The sequence below is a fragment of the Salmo salar genome, chromosome ssa06 (genome assembly GCF_905237065.1).
Source record: "Salmo salar chromosome ssa06, Ssal_v3.1, whole genome shotgun sequence".
Lineage (NCBI taxonomy): Eukaryota > Metazoa > Chordata > Actinopteri > Salmoniformes > Salmonidae > Salmo > Salmo salar.
Genome location: NC_059447.1, coordinates 80,663,851 through 80,681,684, shown reverse-complemented (window position 1 = coordinate 80,681,684; position 17,834 = coordinate 80,663,851). Strand labels below are relative to the sequence as shown.

General features: G+C 42.7%; 1 protein-coding gene across 2 annotated transcripts in view; it reads left to right on the top strand.

Annotated features, from left to right (window-relative positions):
• Nucleotides 1-17,449, top strand: part of LOC106608185 (phospholipase B1, membrane-associated) — a 28,723-nt gene extending 11,274 nt beyond the window's left edge. For both annotated transcript variants that reach the window (XM_014205983.2, XM_014205982.2), the window contains exons 19-42: nucleotides 43-151; nucleotides 324-375; nucleotides 1,029-1,109; nucleotides 1,256-1,321; nucleotides 1,480-1,586; nucleotides 2,376-2,457; nucleotides 2,579-2,683; nucleotides 2,888-2,983; nucleotides 5,171-5,242; nucleotides 5,461-5,538; nucleotides 5,868-5,928; nucleotides 8,241-8,299; nucleotides 8,451-8,518; nucleotides 9,175-9,218; nucleotides 9,768-9,870; nucleotides 10,080-10,131; nucleotides 10,396-10,476; nucleotides 10,592-10,657; nucleotides 10,751-10,845; nucleotides 10,974-11,055; nucleotides 14,371-14,475; nucleotides 14,578-14,673; nucleotides 16,558-16,632; nucleotides 16,868-17,449. In XM_014205983.2, coding sequence (XP_014061458.1) covers nucleotides 43-151; nucleotides 324-375; nucleotides 1,029-1,109; nucleotides 1,256-1,321; nucleotides 1,480-1,586; nucleotides 2,376-2,457; nucleotides 2,579-2,683; nucleotides 2,888-2,983; nucleotides 5,171-5,242; nucleotides 5,461-5,538; nucleotides 5,868-5,928; nucleotides 8,241-8,299; nucleotides 8,451-8,518; nucleotides 9,175-9,218; nucleotides 9,768-9,870; nucleotides 10,080-10,131; nucleotides 10,396-10,476; nucleotides 10,592-10,657; nucleotides 10,751-10,845; nucleotides 10,974-11,055; nucleotides 14,371-14,475; nucleotides 14,578-14,673; nucleotides 16,558-16,632; nucleotides 16,868-17,134 — 2,102 coding nt within the window. In that variant the 3' untranslated portion in view covers nucleotides 17,135-17,449. The remainder of the gene's footprint in view (nucleotides 1-42; nucleotides 152-323; nucleotides 376-1,028; nucleotides 1,110-1,255; nucleotides 1,322-1,479; nucleotides 1,587-2,375; nucleotides 2,458-2,578; nucleotides 2,684-2,887; nucleotides 2,984-5,170; nucleotides 5,243-5,460; nucleotides 5,539-5,867; nucleotides 5,929-8,240; nucleotides 8,300-8,450; nucleotides 8,519-9,174; nucleotides 9,219-9,767; nucleotides 9,871-10,079; nucleotides 10,132-10,395; nucleotides 10,477-10,591; nucleotides 10,658-10,750; nucleotides 10,846-10,973; nucleotides 11,056-14,370; nucleotides 14,476-14,577; nucleotides 14,674-16,557; nucleotides 16,633-16,867) is intronic.
• The last annotated feature ends 385 nt before the right edge of the window (nucleotides 17,450-17,834 follow it).

The following is a 17,834-nucleotide window of genomic DNA, read 5'->3' as shown; positions in this document are numbered from 1 at the left end:
AGGTTGGACTGATGTGTCGTTTTCTTTTGTGTTGCTGCTCAGATATCCTGCGTGAGTTTAACCCCTCCCTGACCGGCTTCTCAGTGGGCAAAGGCAAAGAGCACACCCCTCAGGCCTTCCTCAACCAGGCTGTGGCCGGGGGAAAAGCCAAGTAAGTCTCATCACCCGTCCATTTGATCATTTTCTATCCAGACATACCTATCTCACTGACTGACTATGTTTTACTGAATAGGTTTTTACGGAATATGTACTGAATAGGTTTTATACTAAATAGTTTTTATTTGCTGAATGGTGATGTTGGATTGTCTGTGTTTGTTTTGAAGAGACATTCCAGAACAAGTGCGAGCATTGGTTGCCAGGATGAAGAATGACTCGGTTAGAGACTATCCTGAATTATATTTGAATCTTGGTGGAAAAAGTACCCAATTATCATACTTGAGTAAAAGTATACATACCTTAATAGAAATGTACTCAAGTAAAAGTGAAAGTCACCCAGTAAAATACTACTTGAGTAAAAGTCTAAAAGTATTTGGTTCTAAATATACTTCAAAAGTAAATGTAATTACTAAAATATACTTAAGTATCGAAAGCAAAAGTAAAAGTATAAATACATTTTCTTGTTTTTTAAATTTACGGATACCCAGGGGTACATTGCAACACTCAAACATGATTTACAAACAATGCATTTGTGTTTCGTGAGTCTGCCAGATCAGAGGTAGTTGGGATGACCACGTTCTCTTGATAAGTGCGTGAATTGGACCATTTTCCTGTCCTCCTAAGCATTCAACATTGTAATGAGTAATTTTGGGTGTCAGGCAAAATGTATAGAGTAAAAAGCACATTATTTTCTTTAGGAATGTAGTGAAATAAAAGTTAAATAAATAGTCAAGTAAAGTACAGATACCCCAAAAAACGATTTAAGTAGTACTTTAAAGTATTTTTACTTAAGTACTTAACACCACTATCTACCACACATAGATTGATATAATACACAAGTTCATATTATCTGAACATGTCCTCTTACACAGCTAGTTAATTTCCAAGAAGACTGGAAAGTGATCACTTTGTTCATTGGAGGCAATGACATGTGTGACTACTGCTACAGCTCTGTGAGTACCAATACGATGTGTATACGTTACAATACAATGCGACACCATTCTGTATCGTGACCTCTAACAACTCTGTCTGCAGTGATACTGCACTGGATGTGCATGTTCCATTGCTCTGACTGTCACTACCTGTTATTGTCCCACAGCTGTTTTACTCCACTGAGAACTATGTGCGACACATTCGTGAGTCTCTGGATTACCTTCATAAACAGGTAGGAGCTGTAGGCGTGTCACTGTTTTTTCTCTGAATTTGTCCCTTTTCCACCTTCTTACATTTATAGATCAGATAGCACAAGCTTTCCTCTGTTTTAAATTACTTTCTTCAATTTTAAAAACTTTCTGTCTCTCTCTCTGTCCCCCCCCCCCCAAGGTCCCTAGAGCCCTGGTCAATCTGGTGGAGCCACTCTACATCCCTGTCCTGAGACAGATGCACACAGACTTAAATGCAGATCTCAAGTGCCCTACCTGGCTTGTCAAGTAAGTGTCCGTCCCTGCAGGTGGAGAATCTAACTAGAGCATTTGCTGGCAGGAGTTTTCACCATTGTAAAATCCATGATGGGGAATGTGCAAGTGCACACTTTGAATCTACATGCAGCCTATCTATAATCCTCCTCATCAAGCCACCACTTTCATATGTTTGCCATATGCAGGGAAATGTGCCAATGGATCTCTGAAATCTAAATCAATAACACCTGATCTCTGAAATGAAGATCAATAACACCTGATCTCTGAAATCTAAATCAATAACACCTGATCTCTGAAATGAAGATCAATAACACCTGATCTCTGAAATGAAGATTGATAACACCTGATCTCTGAAATGAAGATCAATAACACCTGATCTCTGAAATGAAGATCAATAACACCTCATCTCTGAAATGAAGATCAATAACACCTGATCTCTGAAATGAAGATCAATAACACCTGATCTCTGAAATGAAGATCAATAACACCTGATCTCTGAAATGAAGATCAATAACACCTGATCTCTGAAATGAAGATCAATAACACCTGATCTCTGAAATGAAGATCAATAACACCTGATCTCTGAAATGAAGATCAATAACACCTGATCTCTGAAATGAAGATCAATAACACCTGATCTCTGAAATGAAGATCAATAACACCTGATCTCTGAAATGAAATTCAATAACACCTGATCTCTGAAATGAAGTTCAATAACACCTGATCTCTGAAATGAAGATCAATAACACCTGATCTCTGAAATGAAGATCAATAACACCTGATCTTGTGTCTCTCCTTCAGTATTCTGTGTCCCTGTGTCATCTCGCCAAAGGAGGGTTCTGAAGCACTTCGTCAACTCAATGGTCTGAACCGAGATTATCAGGTATGGCAAAGACTAATTCTGCAGTGCATGTGGGACCACAATATTATACTTGACTCTATGGTAAATACTATAGTGCGTGATGATTAATTACCAATAACAAAAACAAACTAACCTCTTTCAGCGTGGACTGCATGAGCTTGTGGAGTCAGGACGGTACGACACTCATAACAACTTCACGGTGGTCCTGCAGCCTTTCCTACGAGACGTCATTGTTCCCCAGACAGAGGTTAGGCACACTGCATTGTCACTCCTCTTGACTGTGAATCAACAATAGATTATCTGATCAATCTGTGTGATTCCAATGCCCTTTCATGGTGCCACACACACACACACACACACACACACACACACACACACACACACACACACACACACACACACACACACACACACACACACACTCAAACTGTCCCCTCTGTCTCACCCACAGGATGGACGTCCAGACCGTACTTACTTCAGTCCTGACTGCTTCCATCTCAGTCAGAAGACCCATACTCTGATAGCCCGCGCTCTCTGGAATAGCATGGTGAGACTCAATAACACTGTCACAATATATCCATCTATAGATTATATAGAGCCTGACATGTCATAAATACATGTGACATGTCATATATGTACAGTATGTGTGTGTATATATATATAATGTCCTTCTAGACAAGGACATTTCTAAGTGACCCCAAACTTTTGAACGGTAGAAATGTGTGTGTATGTATGTATGTATGTATGTATGTATGTATGTATGTATGTATGTATGTATGTATGTATGTATGTATGTATGTATGTATGTATGTATGTATGTATGTATGTATGTGTGTGTGTGTGTGTGTGTGTGTGTGTGTGTGTGTGTGTGTGTGTGTGTGTGTGTATATACTGCTCAAAAAAATAAAGGGAACACTTAAACAACACATCCTAGATCTGAATGAAAGAAATAATCTTATTAAATACTTTTTTCTTTACATAGTTGAATGTGCTAACAACAAAATCACACAAAAATAATCAATGGAAATCCAATTTATCAACCCATGGAGGTCTGGATTTGGAGTCACACTCAAAATTAAAGTGGAAAACCACACTACAGGCTGATCCAACTTTGATGTAATGTCCTTCAAACAAGTCAAAATGAGGCTCAGTAGTGTGTGTGGCCTCCACGTGCCTGTATGACCTCCCTACAATGCCTGGGTATGCTCCTGATGAGGTGGCGGATAGTCTCCTGAGGGATCTCCTCCCAGACCTGGACTAAAGCATCCGCCAACTCCTGGACAGTCTGGTGCAACGTGGCGTTGGTGGATAGAGCGAGACATGATGTCCCAGATGTGCTCAATTGGATTCAGGTCTGGGGAACGGGCGGGCCAGTCCATAGCATCAATGCCTTCCTCTTGCAGGAACTGCTGACACACTCCAGCCACATGAGGTCTAGCATTGTCTTGCATTAGGAGGAACCCAGGGCCAACCGCACCAGCATATGGTCTCACAAGGGGTCTGAGGATCTCATCTCGGTACCTAATGGCAGTCAGGCTACCTCTGGCGAGCACATGGAGGGCTGTGCGGCCCCCCAAAGAAATGCCACCCCACACCATGACTGACCCACCGCCAAACCGGTCATGCTGGAGGATGTTGCAGGCAGCAGAACGTTCTCCACGGCGTCTCCAGACTCTGTCACGTCTGTCACGTGCTCAGTGTGAACCTGCTTTCATCTGTGAAGAGCACAGGGCGCCAGTGGCGAATTTGCCAATCTTGGTGTTCTCTGGCAAATGCCAAACGTCCTGCACGGTGTTGGGCTGTAAGCACAACCCCCACCTGTGGACGTCGGGCCCTCATACCACCCTCATGGAGTCTGTTTCTGACCGCTTGAGCAGACACATGCACATTTGTGGCCTGCTGGAGGTCCTTTTGCAGGGCTCTGGCAGTGCTTCTCCTGCTCCTCCTTGCACAAAGGCGGAGGTAGCGGTCCTGCTGCTGGGTTGTTGCTCTCCTACGGCCTCCTCCACGTCTCCTGATGTACTGGCCTGTCTCCTGGTAGCGCCTCCATGCTCTGGACACTACGCTGACAGACACAGCAAACCTGCTTGCCACAGCTCGCATTGATGTGCCATCCTGGATGTGCTGCACTACCTGAGCCACTTGTGTGGGTTGTAGACTCCGTCTCATGCTACCACTAGAGTGAAAGCACTAGAGTGAAAGCACCGCCAGCATTCAAAAGTGACCAAAACATCAGCCAGGAAGCATAGGAACTGAGAAGTGGTCTGTGGTCCCCACCGGCAGAACCACTCCTTTATTGGGGGTGTCTTGCTAATTGCCTATAATTTCCACCTGTTGTCTATTCCATTTGCACAACAGCATGTGAAATTTATTGTCAATCAGTGTTGCTTCCTAAGTGGACAGTTTGATTTCACAGAAGTGTGATTGACTTGGAGTTACATTGGGTTGTTTAAGTGTTCCCTTTAATTTTTTGAGCAGTGTATATTCATCCACAATGAGGTGAGACTGGGAGTTCATGGAGGGTGAAGGGCTATATATATATAGATGTATGTGTGTGTATATACTGTATATATGGCTCTGACTGTTACTACCCAAAGCAGAATACTGTGTTTTGTCTTTAAGGGACACAAACGGCATATTCAGTTGATATCCAGGATATCATAGCATCACCCCAGTTCTTTTGAATTCACTGAGATGTTAGTAAATCATTATTCTTGCTCTTGTGTTCCCTTAGCTGGAGCCTCTGGGCAACAAGACTGTCAAACTGTACTTTGATGATGGTATCCCTGTGAAATGCCCCTCAAAGGTACAGTCGTATGGCTCCACATGTTTACAATTGTAGCAACTACAGAAGTACTGTGTCGTCTTCACATCACTTCATGCCATTAACTGACTATATTTTGGTCACTCTTATGAGATTTTACAGAGAAGAGTACGATAAGAACATATGCCAGTTAATGAATATAAAGTGTTGATAGTACTATATGTTTAGCTTATGCAAATGGCTCTCTGTCTTCCCCCAAGACCTCACCATTCGTGCGGACCTATGTCAACAGCAATTACACCTATGAGGAACCTGCCCCAACACCTCCACCAATCACGGTAGGCCACCCACCCAGGTTCAAATCTTTGTGACTTCTAGTAAAACATGTGTTGATAAGGTGGACCAGGCTAATACTTTCAAGTGATAATAGATAATGACAGCTGTTATTAAAGAACTGTGTTCATCATTAATTTAGGTATGGTGGCATTGATGAAGGAAATGTGTTAAAATACTGTCTCACTTTGATCTGTCTGTCTGTCTGTCTGTCTGTCTGTCTGTCTGTCTGTCTGTCTGTCTGTCTGTCTGTCTGTCTGTCTGTCTGTCTGTCTGTCTGTCTGTCTGTCTGTCTGTCTGTCTGTCTGTCTGTCTGTCTGTCTGTCCGTCCCAGAACTGGGGAAGTGACTTCTCTTGTGTGGCCCTGGCGCCATCCACCTCTGTGCCTACATCAGGTGAGTGTGTTAAGAGATGACAAGGTTTCATAAGAGGAAGTGCATAGCTAAGGGAAGGCCAATAACCTGGTTGCATGACATTTGTCCAACCCCCTTACCAGACCAATCAAATTGTATTGGTCACATACACGTGCTTAGCAGATGTTATTGCGGGTTTAGCGAAATGTTTGTGCAGTAATACAGTTGATGTCGGAAGTTTACATACACTTAGGTTGGAGTCATTAAAAATCGTTTTTCAACCACTCCACAAATTTCTTGTTAACAAACTATAGTTTTGGCAAGTCGGTTAGGACATCTACTTTGTGCATGACACAAGTAATTTTTCCAACAATTGTTTAAAGACAGATTATTTCAATTATAATTCACTGTTTCACAATTCCAGTGGGTCAGAAGTTTACATACTCTAAGTTGACTGTGCCTTTAAACAACTTGGAAAATTCCAGAAAATTATGTCATGGCTTTAGAAGCTTCTGATAGGCTAATTGACATAATTTGAGTCAATTGAAGGTTGTGGCTGTGGATGTATTTCAAGCCTACCTTCAAACTCAGCGCCTCTTTGCTTGACATCATGGGAAAATCAAAAGAAATCAGCCAAGACCTCAGAAAAAAAAATTGTAGACCTCCACAAGTCTGGTTCATCCTTGGGAGCAATTTCCAAACGCCTGAAGGTACCACGTTCATCTGTACAAACAATAGTACGCAAGTATAAACACCATGGGACCATGCAGCCGTCATACCGCTCAGGTAGGAGACTCGTTCTGTCTCCTAGAGATGAATGTACTTTGGTGCGAAAAGTGCAAATCAATCCCAGAATAACAGCAAAGGACTTTGTGAAGATGCTGGAGGAAACGGGTACAAAAGTATCTATATCCACAGTAAAACGAGTCCTATATTGACATAACCTGAATGGCCACTCAGCAAGGAAGAAGCCACTGCTCCAAAACCGCCATAAAAAAGCCAGACTATGGTTTGCAACTGCACATGGGGGCAAAGATCGTACTTTTTGGAGAAAGGTCCTCTGGTCTGATGAAACAAAAATAGAACTGTTTGGCCATAATGACCATCGTTATGTTTGAAGGAAAAAGGGGGAGGCTTGCAAGCTGAAGAACACCATCCCAACCATGAAGCACGAGGGTGGCAGCATCATGTTGTGGGGGTGCTTTGTTGCAGGAGGGACTGGTGCACTTCACAAAATAGATGGCGTCATGAGGATGGAAAATGATGTGGATATATTGAAGCAACATCTCAAGACATCAGTCAGGAAGTTAAAGCTTGGTCGCAAATGGTTCTTCCAAATGGACAATGACCCCAAGCATACTTACAAAGTTGTGGCAAAATGGCTTAAGGACAACAAAGTCAAGGCATTGGAGTGGCCATCACAAAGCCCTGACCTCAATCCTGTAGAGAAATTGTGGTCAGAACTGAAAAAGTGTGTGCGAGCAAGGAGACCTACAAACCTGACAGTTACACCAGCTCTGTCAGGAGGAATGGGCCAAAATTCACCCAACTTATTGTGGGAAGCTTGTGGAAGGCTGCCCGAAACGTTTGACCCAAGTTAAATAATTTACAGGCAATTCTATGAAATACAAATTGAGTGTATGTAAACTTCTGACCCACTGGGAATGTGATGAAAGAAATAAAAGCTGAAATAAATAATTCTCTCTACTATTATTCTGACATTTCACATTCTTAAAATAAAGTGGTGATCCTACCTGACCTAAGACAGGGAATTTGTACTAGGATTAAATGTCAGGAATTGTGGAAAAACGGATTTGAAATGTATTTGGCTAAGGTGTATGTAAACTTCCTACTTCAACTGTATGTAACAAGTAATATCTAACAATTTCACAACATATACCCAATACACACAAAGTAAAGGAATGTTATTAAGAATATATAAATATATGGACGAGCAATGTCATAGCGGCATAGACTAAGATACATTAGAATAGTATAGAATACAGTATATACATATGAGATGAGTAATGCAAGATATGTAAACATTATTAAAGTGACTAGTGATTTCAAGTCTATGTATAAGACAGCAGCCTCTATACATAGACACTACGTCTGAGATAGGTGTCCAATCCCACTACACGTCTGAGATAGGTGTCCAATCCCACTACACGTCTGAGATAGGTGTCCAATCCCACTACACGTCTGAGATAGGTGTCCAATCCCACTACACGTCTGAGATAGGTGTCCAATCCCAACAAATGATAGCAGTGTATGATAACTATGTTGTAACATTATGGACTATGGGAAGTGGAGTGTATTTGTGTTTATTGATAAATCTGTGCCTCTGTCCCCAGTTCATAAGCTGCGACCAGGAGACATCAAGGTGGTGGCAGCACTGGGAGACTCAAACACTGTAAGTGTGTGTGTGCATGTGCCTGCATCCGTGCATGTGTGCGTGTAGAACAAAACTTGCCTGCCAGACTTTTATATTATCCGTTGTGCTGAGAGGACATATTCTTTACATGGTGGGTTGTTCATGTGCCTTTGTTGTCATCTGTTTGCAGGCAGCAGTTGGAGCCAAGGCAAAGAACGTGTTGCAGCTCAACACGCAGTATAAAGGAGTGTCATGGAGGTACAGTGTATTCGGAAAGTATTCAGACCCCTTGACTTTTTCCAAATGTTGTTATGATACAGGCATATTCTAAAATGGATTAAATTGTTTTTTCCCCCCTCATAAATCTACACACATAAATCCCCATAATGACAAAGCAAAAACAGGTTTTTAGACATTTTGTCAAATATATAAAAAATAAAACAGAAAAACCTTATTTACATAAGTATTCAGACCCTTTGCTATGAGACTCAAAATACTGTACATACATTCTGTAATAAATCATGCACCAACATAGTCCAAATGCACAGCATACATGTTATGGACCACTTGCAGAGCACATTGATACTGACACTGGTCAACAGGGAAATGGACTAAATGTGTGTGTGTATTTCTTCAGCATCTGAGATCAGGCCTTGGACACTGGTCAACAGTGAAATGGACTAAATGTGTGTGTATTTTTGCAGCATCGGAGGAGATCAGGCCTTGGACACTGGTCAACAGTGAAATGGACTAAATGTGTGTGTATTTTTGCAGCATCGGAGGAGATCAGGCCTTGGACACTGGTCAACAGTGAAATGGACTAAATGTGTGTGTATTTTTGCAGCATCGGAGGAGATCAGGCCTTGGACACTGGTCAACAGTGAAATGGACTAAATGTGTGTGTATTTTTGCAGCATCGGAGGAGATCAGGCCTTGGACACTGTCACCACACTACCAAGTGAGTCACTATTTTCTCTTGTCTCTCTCATCCTATTGGCTCATCTTATCTGTCCATTAAAATTATCCAAATGAGCCATAACTTCACATATGACTATTTCTGTAACATTGTTGGAGAAAGGCTGCAATGAATACATAGGAGGTTGGTGGCACCTTAATTGGGGAGAACGGGCTCATGTTAATGACTGGAGCGGAATTAGTGGAATGGTATCAAATACATGGTCTCGAGGTGTTTGATGCCATTCCATTTGCTCCGTTCTGGACATTATTAAGAGCTGTTCTCCCCTTAGCAACCTCCTGTGAATGAATACCCAGTGCAAATGATTTTGTGACAGTAGATTTTCAGCATTTACAGATACATCCACAAGATGGCAGTCTCAGCATATGATCTCATAACATTCCTCTGGAGTGCAGCCTCCTTGCATAGAGGAAACATGGTTCATCCAGCTGGCAGTGCTCTCTCTGTAATAAAGCTAAAATGGAACATTTGATAATGAAACGTCTGCTTATTTTCCATCTCTACTTTTTCCTCTCTCTCTCTCTCTCTCAGACATCCTGAAGAAATTCAACCCTTCCCTCTATGGCTTCTCCAAGGGTCAGGGCTTCCTGCAGAATAGTGGCTTCAACATGGCGGTGCCTGGAGCCAAGGCCTTGTGAGTAGAGAGATACGTTTAGACCTCTCTGTGCCCTCATCCACTCACTGTCCTCTTTCTTCAGTAACACCATTTCCAATCCTCTTTTTTAAGTACCATCCTTTTTAAGTATCATCACCCCCCCATCAGTTTCTCCTGTCCTGTCTTCTCATTTGAACAAAGGCATAATAAACACTATGTTTTAACAAACGTTTCTTTGTCTCTTCTAGTGAGATCCCAGCCCAAGTCCAAGCTCTCATCAAGGCCATGAAAGATGACGAGGTGAGACTGGTCTATGTCCCATTGGTACCTATTCCCTACATAGTGCACTACTAGCTCTATGGGCCCTGGTCAATAGTAGTGCACTACATAGGGGACAGGGTGCCGTTTGGGATGCAAGCCTCTTCCATGACTCTATCTATGTTGAATAGTTATACTGGACTCAGTTTCTAAGAATAATGACATATTGTTGTATTATGAGTGTATGATCATCTATAGCTACACTATGTCTCTCTTGTCATTGTCTCCCTCTTTACACGCACACAGAAGGTGCATTTTGAACAGGATTGGAAGCTAGTGACCTTATTCGTTGGCGCCAGAGATCTTTGTGATTATTGCATGGACCAGGTATGTATTCTTATCTTTAAGTCAAACATACAGTGGACAATTATTATAATTTTAATAGTGGTAGTATCCAAAACTAGTGTTAAAAAAAGTGTTATTTATGCTCTACTTTACACAGAACAACCTTACACCCAAGAACTACAGTGAGAATCTGATGTTGAGCTTGGACATGCTGTACAAAGAGGTTAGTGATGGAAGGCTTGGTTTTCAGAATCATTTTCAGAATTTTAAGATCTTAAAGCAAATATCATGCCATCTCCCTCCATCTCTCTCTAAGGTACCGAGGGTAATGGTTAATGTTGTCGAGGTTCTGGAGATGGATCCATTGAGGAGAGTGACTAAGGATGCTCTGGTCTGCACCCTCATGCAGAGGTTTGTATGAAAACTCCCCATTTCCCTACGAAGACGGTAGCTACACCCACTGCATCATATGCCTGTAGAATGTGTATATTCACAGCGTTAGTGAATGTTTTCCATTCAAGTGTCTTTGTTATGCACAGAAATGCTTGCCCCTGCTTTTTCAACCCTGAAGAGAACTCTCCTGAGCTTACAGAGGTTAATCGGATCAACCAGGAATACCAGGTAAGGGCAGAACAGGGTCTGAACACAGGAGGTTGGTGGCACCTTAATTGGGGAGGACGGGCTCATAAAAAAAAAATATATATATATATATATATATGCAACCTGGCCAAGATAAAGCAAAGCAGTTCGACACATACAACAACACAGAGTTACACATGGAATAAACAAACATACAATCAATAATACAGTAGAAAAAGTCTATATACAGTGTGTGCAAATGAGGTAGGATAAGGGAAGCGAGGGCCAGCCAACGAGAGCGTACAGGTCGCAGTGGTGGGAAGTATATGGGGCTTTGGTGACAAAATGGATGGCACTGTGATAGACTGCATCCAATTTGTTGAGTAGTGTTGGAGGCTATTTTGTAAATGACATCGCCAAAGTCGAGGATCGGTAGGATGGTCAGTTTTACGAGGGTATGTTTGGCAGCATGAGCGAAGAATGCTTTATTGCGAAATAGGAAGCCGATTGTAGATTTAATTTTGGATTGGAGATGCTTAATGTGAGTCTGGAAGGAGAGTTTACAGTCTAACCAGACACCTAGGTATTTGTACTTGTCCACATATTCTAAGTTAGAACCGTCCAGAGTAGTGATGCTGGACGGGCGGGCAGGTCCGGGCAGCGATCGGTTGAATAGCATGCATTTAGTTTTACTTGCATTTAAGAGCAGTTGGAGGCCACGGAAGGAGAGTTGCATGGCATTGAAGCTTGTCTGGAGGTTAGTTAACACAGTGTCCAAAGAAGGGCCAGAGGTATACAGAATGGTGTTGTCTGCGTAGAGTTGGATCAGAGAATCACCAGCAGCAAGAGCGACATCATTGGTGTATACAGAGAAGAGAGTCGGCCCGAGAAATGACCCCTGGGGCACCCCCATCGAGACTGCCAGAGATCTGGACACCAGGCCCCCCTCCGATTTGACACACTGAACTCTATCAGAGATGTAGTTAGTGAACCAGGCGAGGCAGTCATTTGAGAAACCAAGGCTGTTGAGTCTGTCAATGAGAATGTGGTGATTGACAGAGTCGAAAGCCTTGGCCAGGTTGATGAATACAGCTGCACAGTAATGTCTCTTATCGATGGCGGTTATGATATCGTTTAAGACCTTCAGCGTGGCTGAGGTGCACACATGACCAGCTCGGAAACCAGATTGCACTGTTCACCGGACGTGCTACCTGTCCCAGACCTGCTGTTTTCAACTCTCTAGAGACAGCAGGAGCGGTAGAGATACTCTCAATGATCGGCTATGAAAAGTCAACTGACATTTACTCTTGAGGTGCTGACTTGTTGCATCCTCGACAACCACTGTGATTATTATTATTTGACCATGCTGGTCATTTATGAACATTTGAACATCTTGGCCATGTTCTGTTATAATCTCCACCCGGCACAGCCAGAAGAGGACTGGCCACCCCTCATAGCCTGGTTCCTCTTTAGGTTTCTTCCTAGGTTTTGGCCTTTCTAGGGAGTTTTTCGTAGCCACCGTGCTTCTACACCTGCATTGCTTGCTGTTTGGCTGGGTTTCTGTACAGCACTTTGAGATATCAGCTGATGTAAGAAGGGCTATATAAATACATTTGATTTGATTTTGAGAAGGTACGGTGGGATTCCAGATGGTCGGTAATCTGTTTAACTTGGCTTTCGAAGACCTTAGAAAAGCAGGGTAGGATAGATATAGGTCTATAGCAGTTTGGGTCTAGAGTGTCTCCCCCTTTGAAGAGGGGGATGACCGCGGCAGCTTTCCAATCTTTGGGAATCTCAGACGATACGAAAGAGGTTGAACAGGCTAGCAGTAGGGGTTGCAACAATTTTGGCAGATAATTTTAGAAAGAGAGGGTCCAGATTGTCTAGCCTGGCTGATTTGTAGGGGTCCAGATTTTGCAGCTCTTTCAGAACATCAGCTATCTGGATTTGGGTGAAGGAGAAATGGGGGAGACTTGGGCAAGTTGCTGTGGGGGGTGCAGGGCTATTGACCGGGGTAGGGGTAGCCAGGTGGAAAGCATGGCCAGCCGTAGAAAAATGCTTATTGAAATTCTCAATTATCAGATTTACCAGTGGTGACAGTGTTTCCTAGCCTCAGTGCAGTGGGCAGCTGGGAGGAGGTGCTCTTATTCTCCATGGACTTTACAGTGTCCCAGAACTTTTTGGAGATTGTGCTACAGGATGAACATTTCTGCTTGAAAAAGCTAGCCTTAGCTTTCCTAACTGCCTGTGTATATTGGTTCCTAACTTCCCTGAAAAGTTGCATATCACAGGGGCTATTCGATGCTAATGCAGTACGCCACAGGATGTTTTTGTGCTGGTCAAGGGCAGTCAGGTCTGGAGAGAACAAAGGGCTATATCTGTTCCTGGTTCTACATTTTTTGAATGGGGCATGCTTATTTAAGATAGTGAGGAAGGCACTTTTAAAGAATAACCAGGCATCCTCTACTGACGGGATGAGGTCCAAATCCTTCCAGGATACCCGGGCCAGGTCGATTAGAAAGGCCTGCTCGCTGAAGTGTTTTCGGGAGCGTTTGACAGTGATGAGGGGTAGTGGTTTGACCGCAGACCCATTACGGATGAGGCAGTGATCACTGAGATCTTGGTTGAAAACAGCAGAGGTGTATTTGGAGGGCAAGTTGGTTAGGATGATATCTATGAGGGTGCCCGTGTTTACGGATTTGGGGTTGTACCTGGTGGGTTTATTGATAATTTGTGTGAGATTGAGGGCATCAAGCTTAGATTGTAGGATGGCTGGGGTGTTAAGCATGTCCCAATTTAGGTCACCTAGCAGCACGAGCTCTGAAGATAGATGGGGGGCAATCAATTCACATATGGTATCCAGGGCACAGCTGGAGGCAGAGGGTGGTCTATAGCAAGTGGCAATGGTGAGAGACTTGTTTCTGGAAAGGTTGATTTTTAAAAGTAGAAGCTCGAATAGTTTGGGTACAGACCTGGATAGTAAGACAGAACTGGTAATGGCTGGAGTGGAATGGTCTTAAATACATCAAACACATGGTTTCCTTGTGTTTGATGTCATTCCATTTACTCCGTTCCAGCACTTATTATGAGCCGTCCTCCCGTCAGCAGCTTCAACTGGGTCTGAACTACCATTCTGAACAACTGGGATTTTAACTCTATAATGAATTGTCATGTGTTACTGGTATGGAAGGTCTTTGCCAATGTTCCAATGTGTGGAGTAAACTGTGTTACTCACAGATACAAGAGTTCTACAGGTAAAGATATAGGCATTCAATGTGATCAAATCAATCCAACATTACTCTACAATACTTAACATTCTCTCTTTGTTCTCTCTACTCTCTCTGTGCTTCTGTCCAGATGAAGACTGAGCGACTGGTCTCTGGGGGGCACTATGATGGGCGAGAGGACTTCACTGTCGTCGTACAACCCTACTTCCGAAACGCTTTCGTCCCTTTCATTGGGGTGAGTGTGGTTTAACTGCACACACACACGCACACATACACACACGTACGTGCAAGCACAGACACACACACACACATTGACACTGTTCTCTTGTCTCCACAGGATGGGAAGCCTGACTTGAGTTTCTTCTCGGTGGACTGTTTCCACATCAGTGAGCGAGCACACGCTGAGATGGCCATCGCTCTCTGGAACAACATGGTGAGGACATTCACTTAGAGAGTAGTCCAGTCCCAGATCTGTTTGTGGGGGAATGAAAAAGGAGAAGGAAGTGTGTGACATTAAAAAGGGCACTTACAACAAGAAAGGGAATGTACACTAATATCAGGTATAGAACTAATCAGATTTTGTGTAATTATACGAAATGAAATGGCATCTTACATTCAAACAATGAATCCTGATCTAGGATAACTTTTCAAAACATGAAATTATTTGGCTTGCTCTAAAAGGATTTGGCTAAAAGCAAATCTACCCGCTAACTGGGCAGAAAAATAATGTTGCGGGTTGATTGTTTTGTAAAGCATAAACGGAATTTCAATCTTACCCAGTTACATTTTAGGACTTTGTAGCATTCAGCCACTAAAGTATCAACAACAATTACATGAACTAACAAGGCACTGTCATTGTCAAGACAGCACCCACAGATCTGGGACCAGGCTGCATAGAGTTCACTCTGAGACATAATTCACAACACATGAGCTATGGCCATAGTATTTCATGTTTATGTAGGTTACAACACATGAGCTATGGCCATAGTATTTCGTGTTTATGTAGGTTACAGCACATGAGCTATGGCCATAGTATTTCGTGTTTATGTAGTTTACAACACATGAGCTATGGCCATAGTATTTCATGTTAATGCATGCTTTTCAACCGTTCGCTGCCCGCACCCGCCCGCCCGACTAGCATCACTACTCTGGACGGTTCTGACTTAGAATATGTGGACAACTACAAATACCTAGGTGTCTGGCTAGACTGTAAACTCTCTTTCCAGACTCATATTAAACATCTCCAATCCAAAATTAAATCTAAAATCAGCTTCCTATTTTGCAACAAAGCCTCCTTCACTCATGCCGCCAAACATACCCTCGTAAAACTGACTATCCTACCGATCCTCGACTTCGGCGATGTCATTTACAAAATAGCTTCCAATACTCTACTCAGCAAACTGGATGCAGTCTATGACAGTGCCATCCGTTTTGTCACCAAAGCCCCTTATACCACCCACCACTGCGACCTGTATGCTCTAGTCGGCTGGCCCTCACTACATATTCGTCGCCAGACCCAGTGGCTCCAGGTCATCTATAAGTCTATGCTAGGTAAAGCTCCGCCTTATCTCAGCTCACTGGTCACGATAACAACACCCACCCGTAGCATGCGCTCCAGCAGGTATATCTCACTGGTCGTCCCCAAAGCCAACACCTCCTTTGGCCGCCTTTCCTTCCAGTTCTCTGCTGCCAATGACTGGAATGAATTGCAAAAATTGCTGAAGCTGGAGACTTATATTTCCCTCATTAACTTTAAACATCAGGTGTCTGAGCAGCTAACCGATCTCTGCAGCTGTACATAGCCCATCTGTAAATAGCCCACCCAATCTACCTACCTCATCCCCATATTGTTTTTATTTACTTTTCTGCTCTTTTGCACACCAGTATTTCTTCTTCATCATCTGTTCATCTATCACTCCAGTGTTAATTTGCTAAACTGTATTTACTTCGCTACTATGGCCTATTTATTGCCTTACCACCTCACGCCATTTGCACACACTGTATATAGACCTTCTTTTTTTTCTATTATGTTATTGACTGTACGCTTGTTTATTCCATGTGTAACTCTGTGTTGTTGTTTGTGTCGCACTGCTTTGCTTTATCTTGGCCAGGTCGCAGTTGTAAATGAGAACTTGTTCTCAAATAGCTAACCAGGTTAAATAAAGGTGAAATAAATAAAAATAAAAAAGGTTACAACACATGAGCTATGAACATAGTATTTTGTGTTTATGTAGGTTACAAGACATGCGCTATGGCCCTCATATTTCATGTTTATGTAGGTTTGTGGCCTGACAGCGGTAATATTTTGTTTTTACAGTTGGAGCCGGTGGGCAGGAAGCAGGTCTACAACAACTTCACATACGACCGCACCAAAATCAACTGTCCTTTTGAGGTATGTTAACATTAACACAACCTTTATTATGGAACACTTTGGTCAGGTGTTTGCTGAAATGGCAATCAGTAAGTCAGTCGTTGCGTTGGCTGACTCGACAGTGCGTGTGGGTTGTTGAGTGTGTTGGTTGAGCAGCAGTCATATCACCGACTGAAAGCTACTTCTTACAATGTAGCAGAACAAGATCTATTCTCATGTTAGTTTCCCTTAATCTGACATTTGCTCTCTCCTTTAGGATCAACCCTTCATCTTCACTAAGGTCAATAGCCTCCCGAGCCCACCTGTAACCCCCACCGCACCTGTCCCAAACCCTGGCACCACCACCCCAAGCCCTGTGGCCCAGTGTGACTCCTCCATGCCTGTGTGGGTGCCCGTGGTGCTTGGTATCACCGGCTTACTGATCGGCTGGGGAGTCACCTGGCTATTTATGTCCTGCAGAGAACGGCAGAGTAAGAGGAAAATGGTAGAGGGATTGATTGAGATGAAAGGAACTGGTTTCTAATGATATTCTGAGAGGGAGTGTGGAGATGGTCACAAAGGCTTGAATACACACGCACAAACGCACACACACATGCATACACACGCACACACACACACACGAGTGTATAGCATTGCATCAAACAAACATATTTTAGATAAAGTAAGTAATAGATTTGCTAATTGTTTTGTAAATACACACTGGTTTATGCATATTTTCATCCTATGAATAAGGTGTGTTTTGTACAACTTGCATTTCCTAAGAATGTACCATATTCCTTTGTATTTAAACAATAAACATTGTTGATGAACATTCCAATCAGCAACCGATAAATAAATACTTTCTTGTAGAGATTCTATTCCATAAGTCTGAGTGTGAAAATACAGCATAAAAATAATTTGTGTGACATGGACAATAGCTTAGTATTAACCAAAACCAATACATTTTCAGAAACTATGTCATCGGGTATTTCAATTGCATCAGGTGAACCCCTACGAATTACCAGGATGAATAGGTCAACGTAAACCAAGCGCATTGCAATAGAAATGGGAACAAATCATTGTCATGGAGGAGGCAAGGGTGGTTACTTCATTGAGGGGACACAAGTAGTCTCACCCGTTCTTATTATACCTCAGTGGTCTCACCATTTTAATATTTGACAGAGCCACATACAAAAGGGAAAGTTATCAGTATCTGTGGTACCAATATGAGGGTCACAATAAAA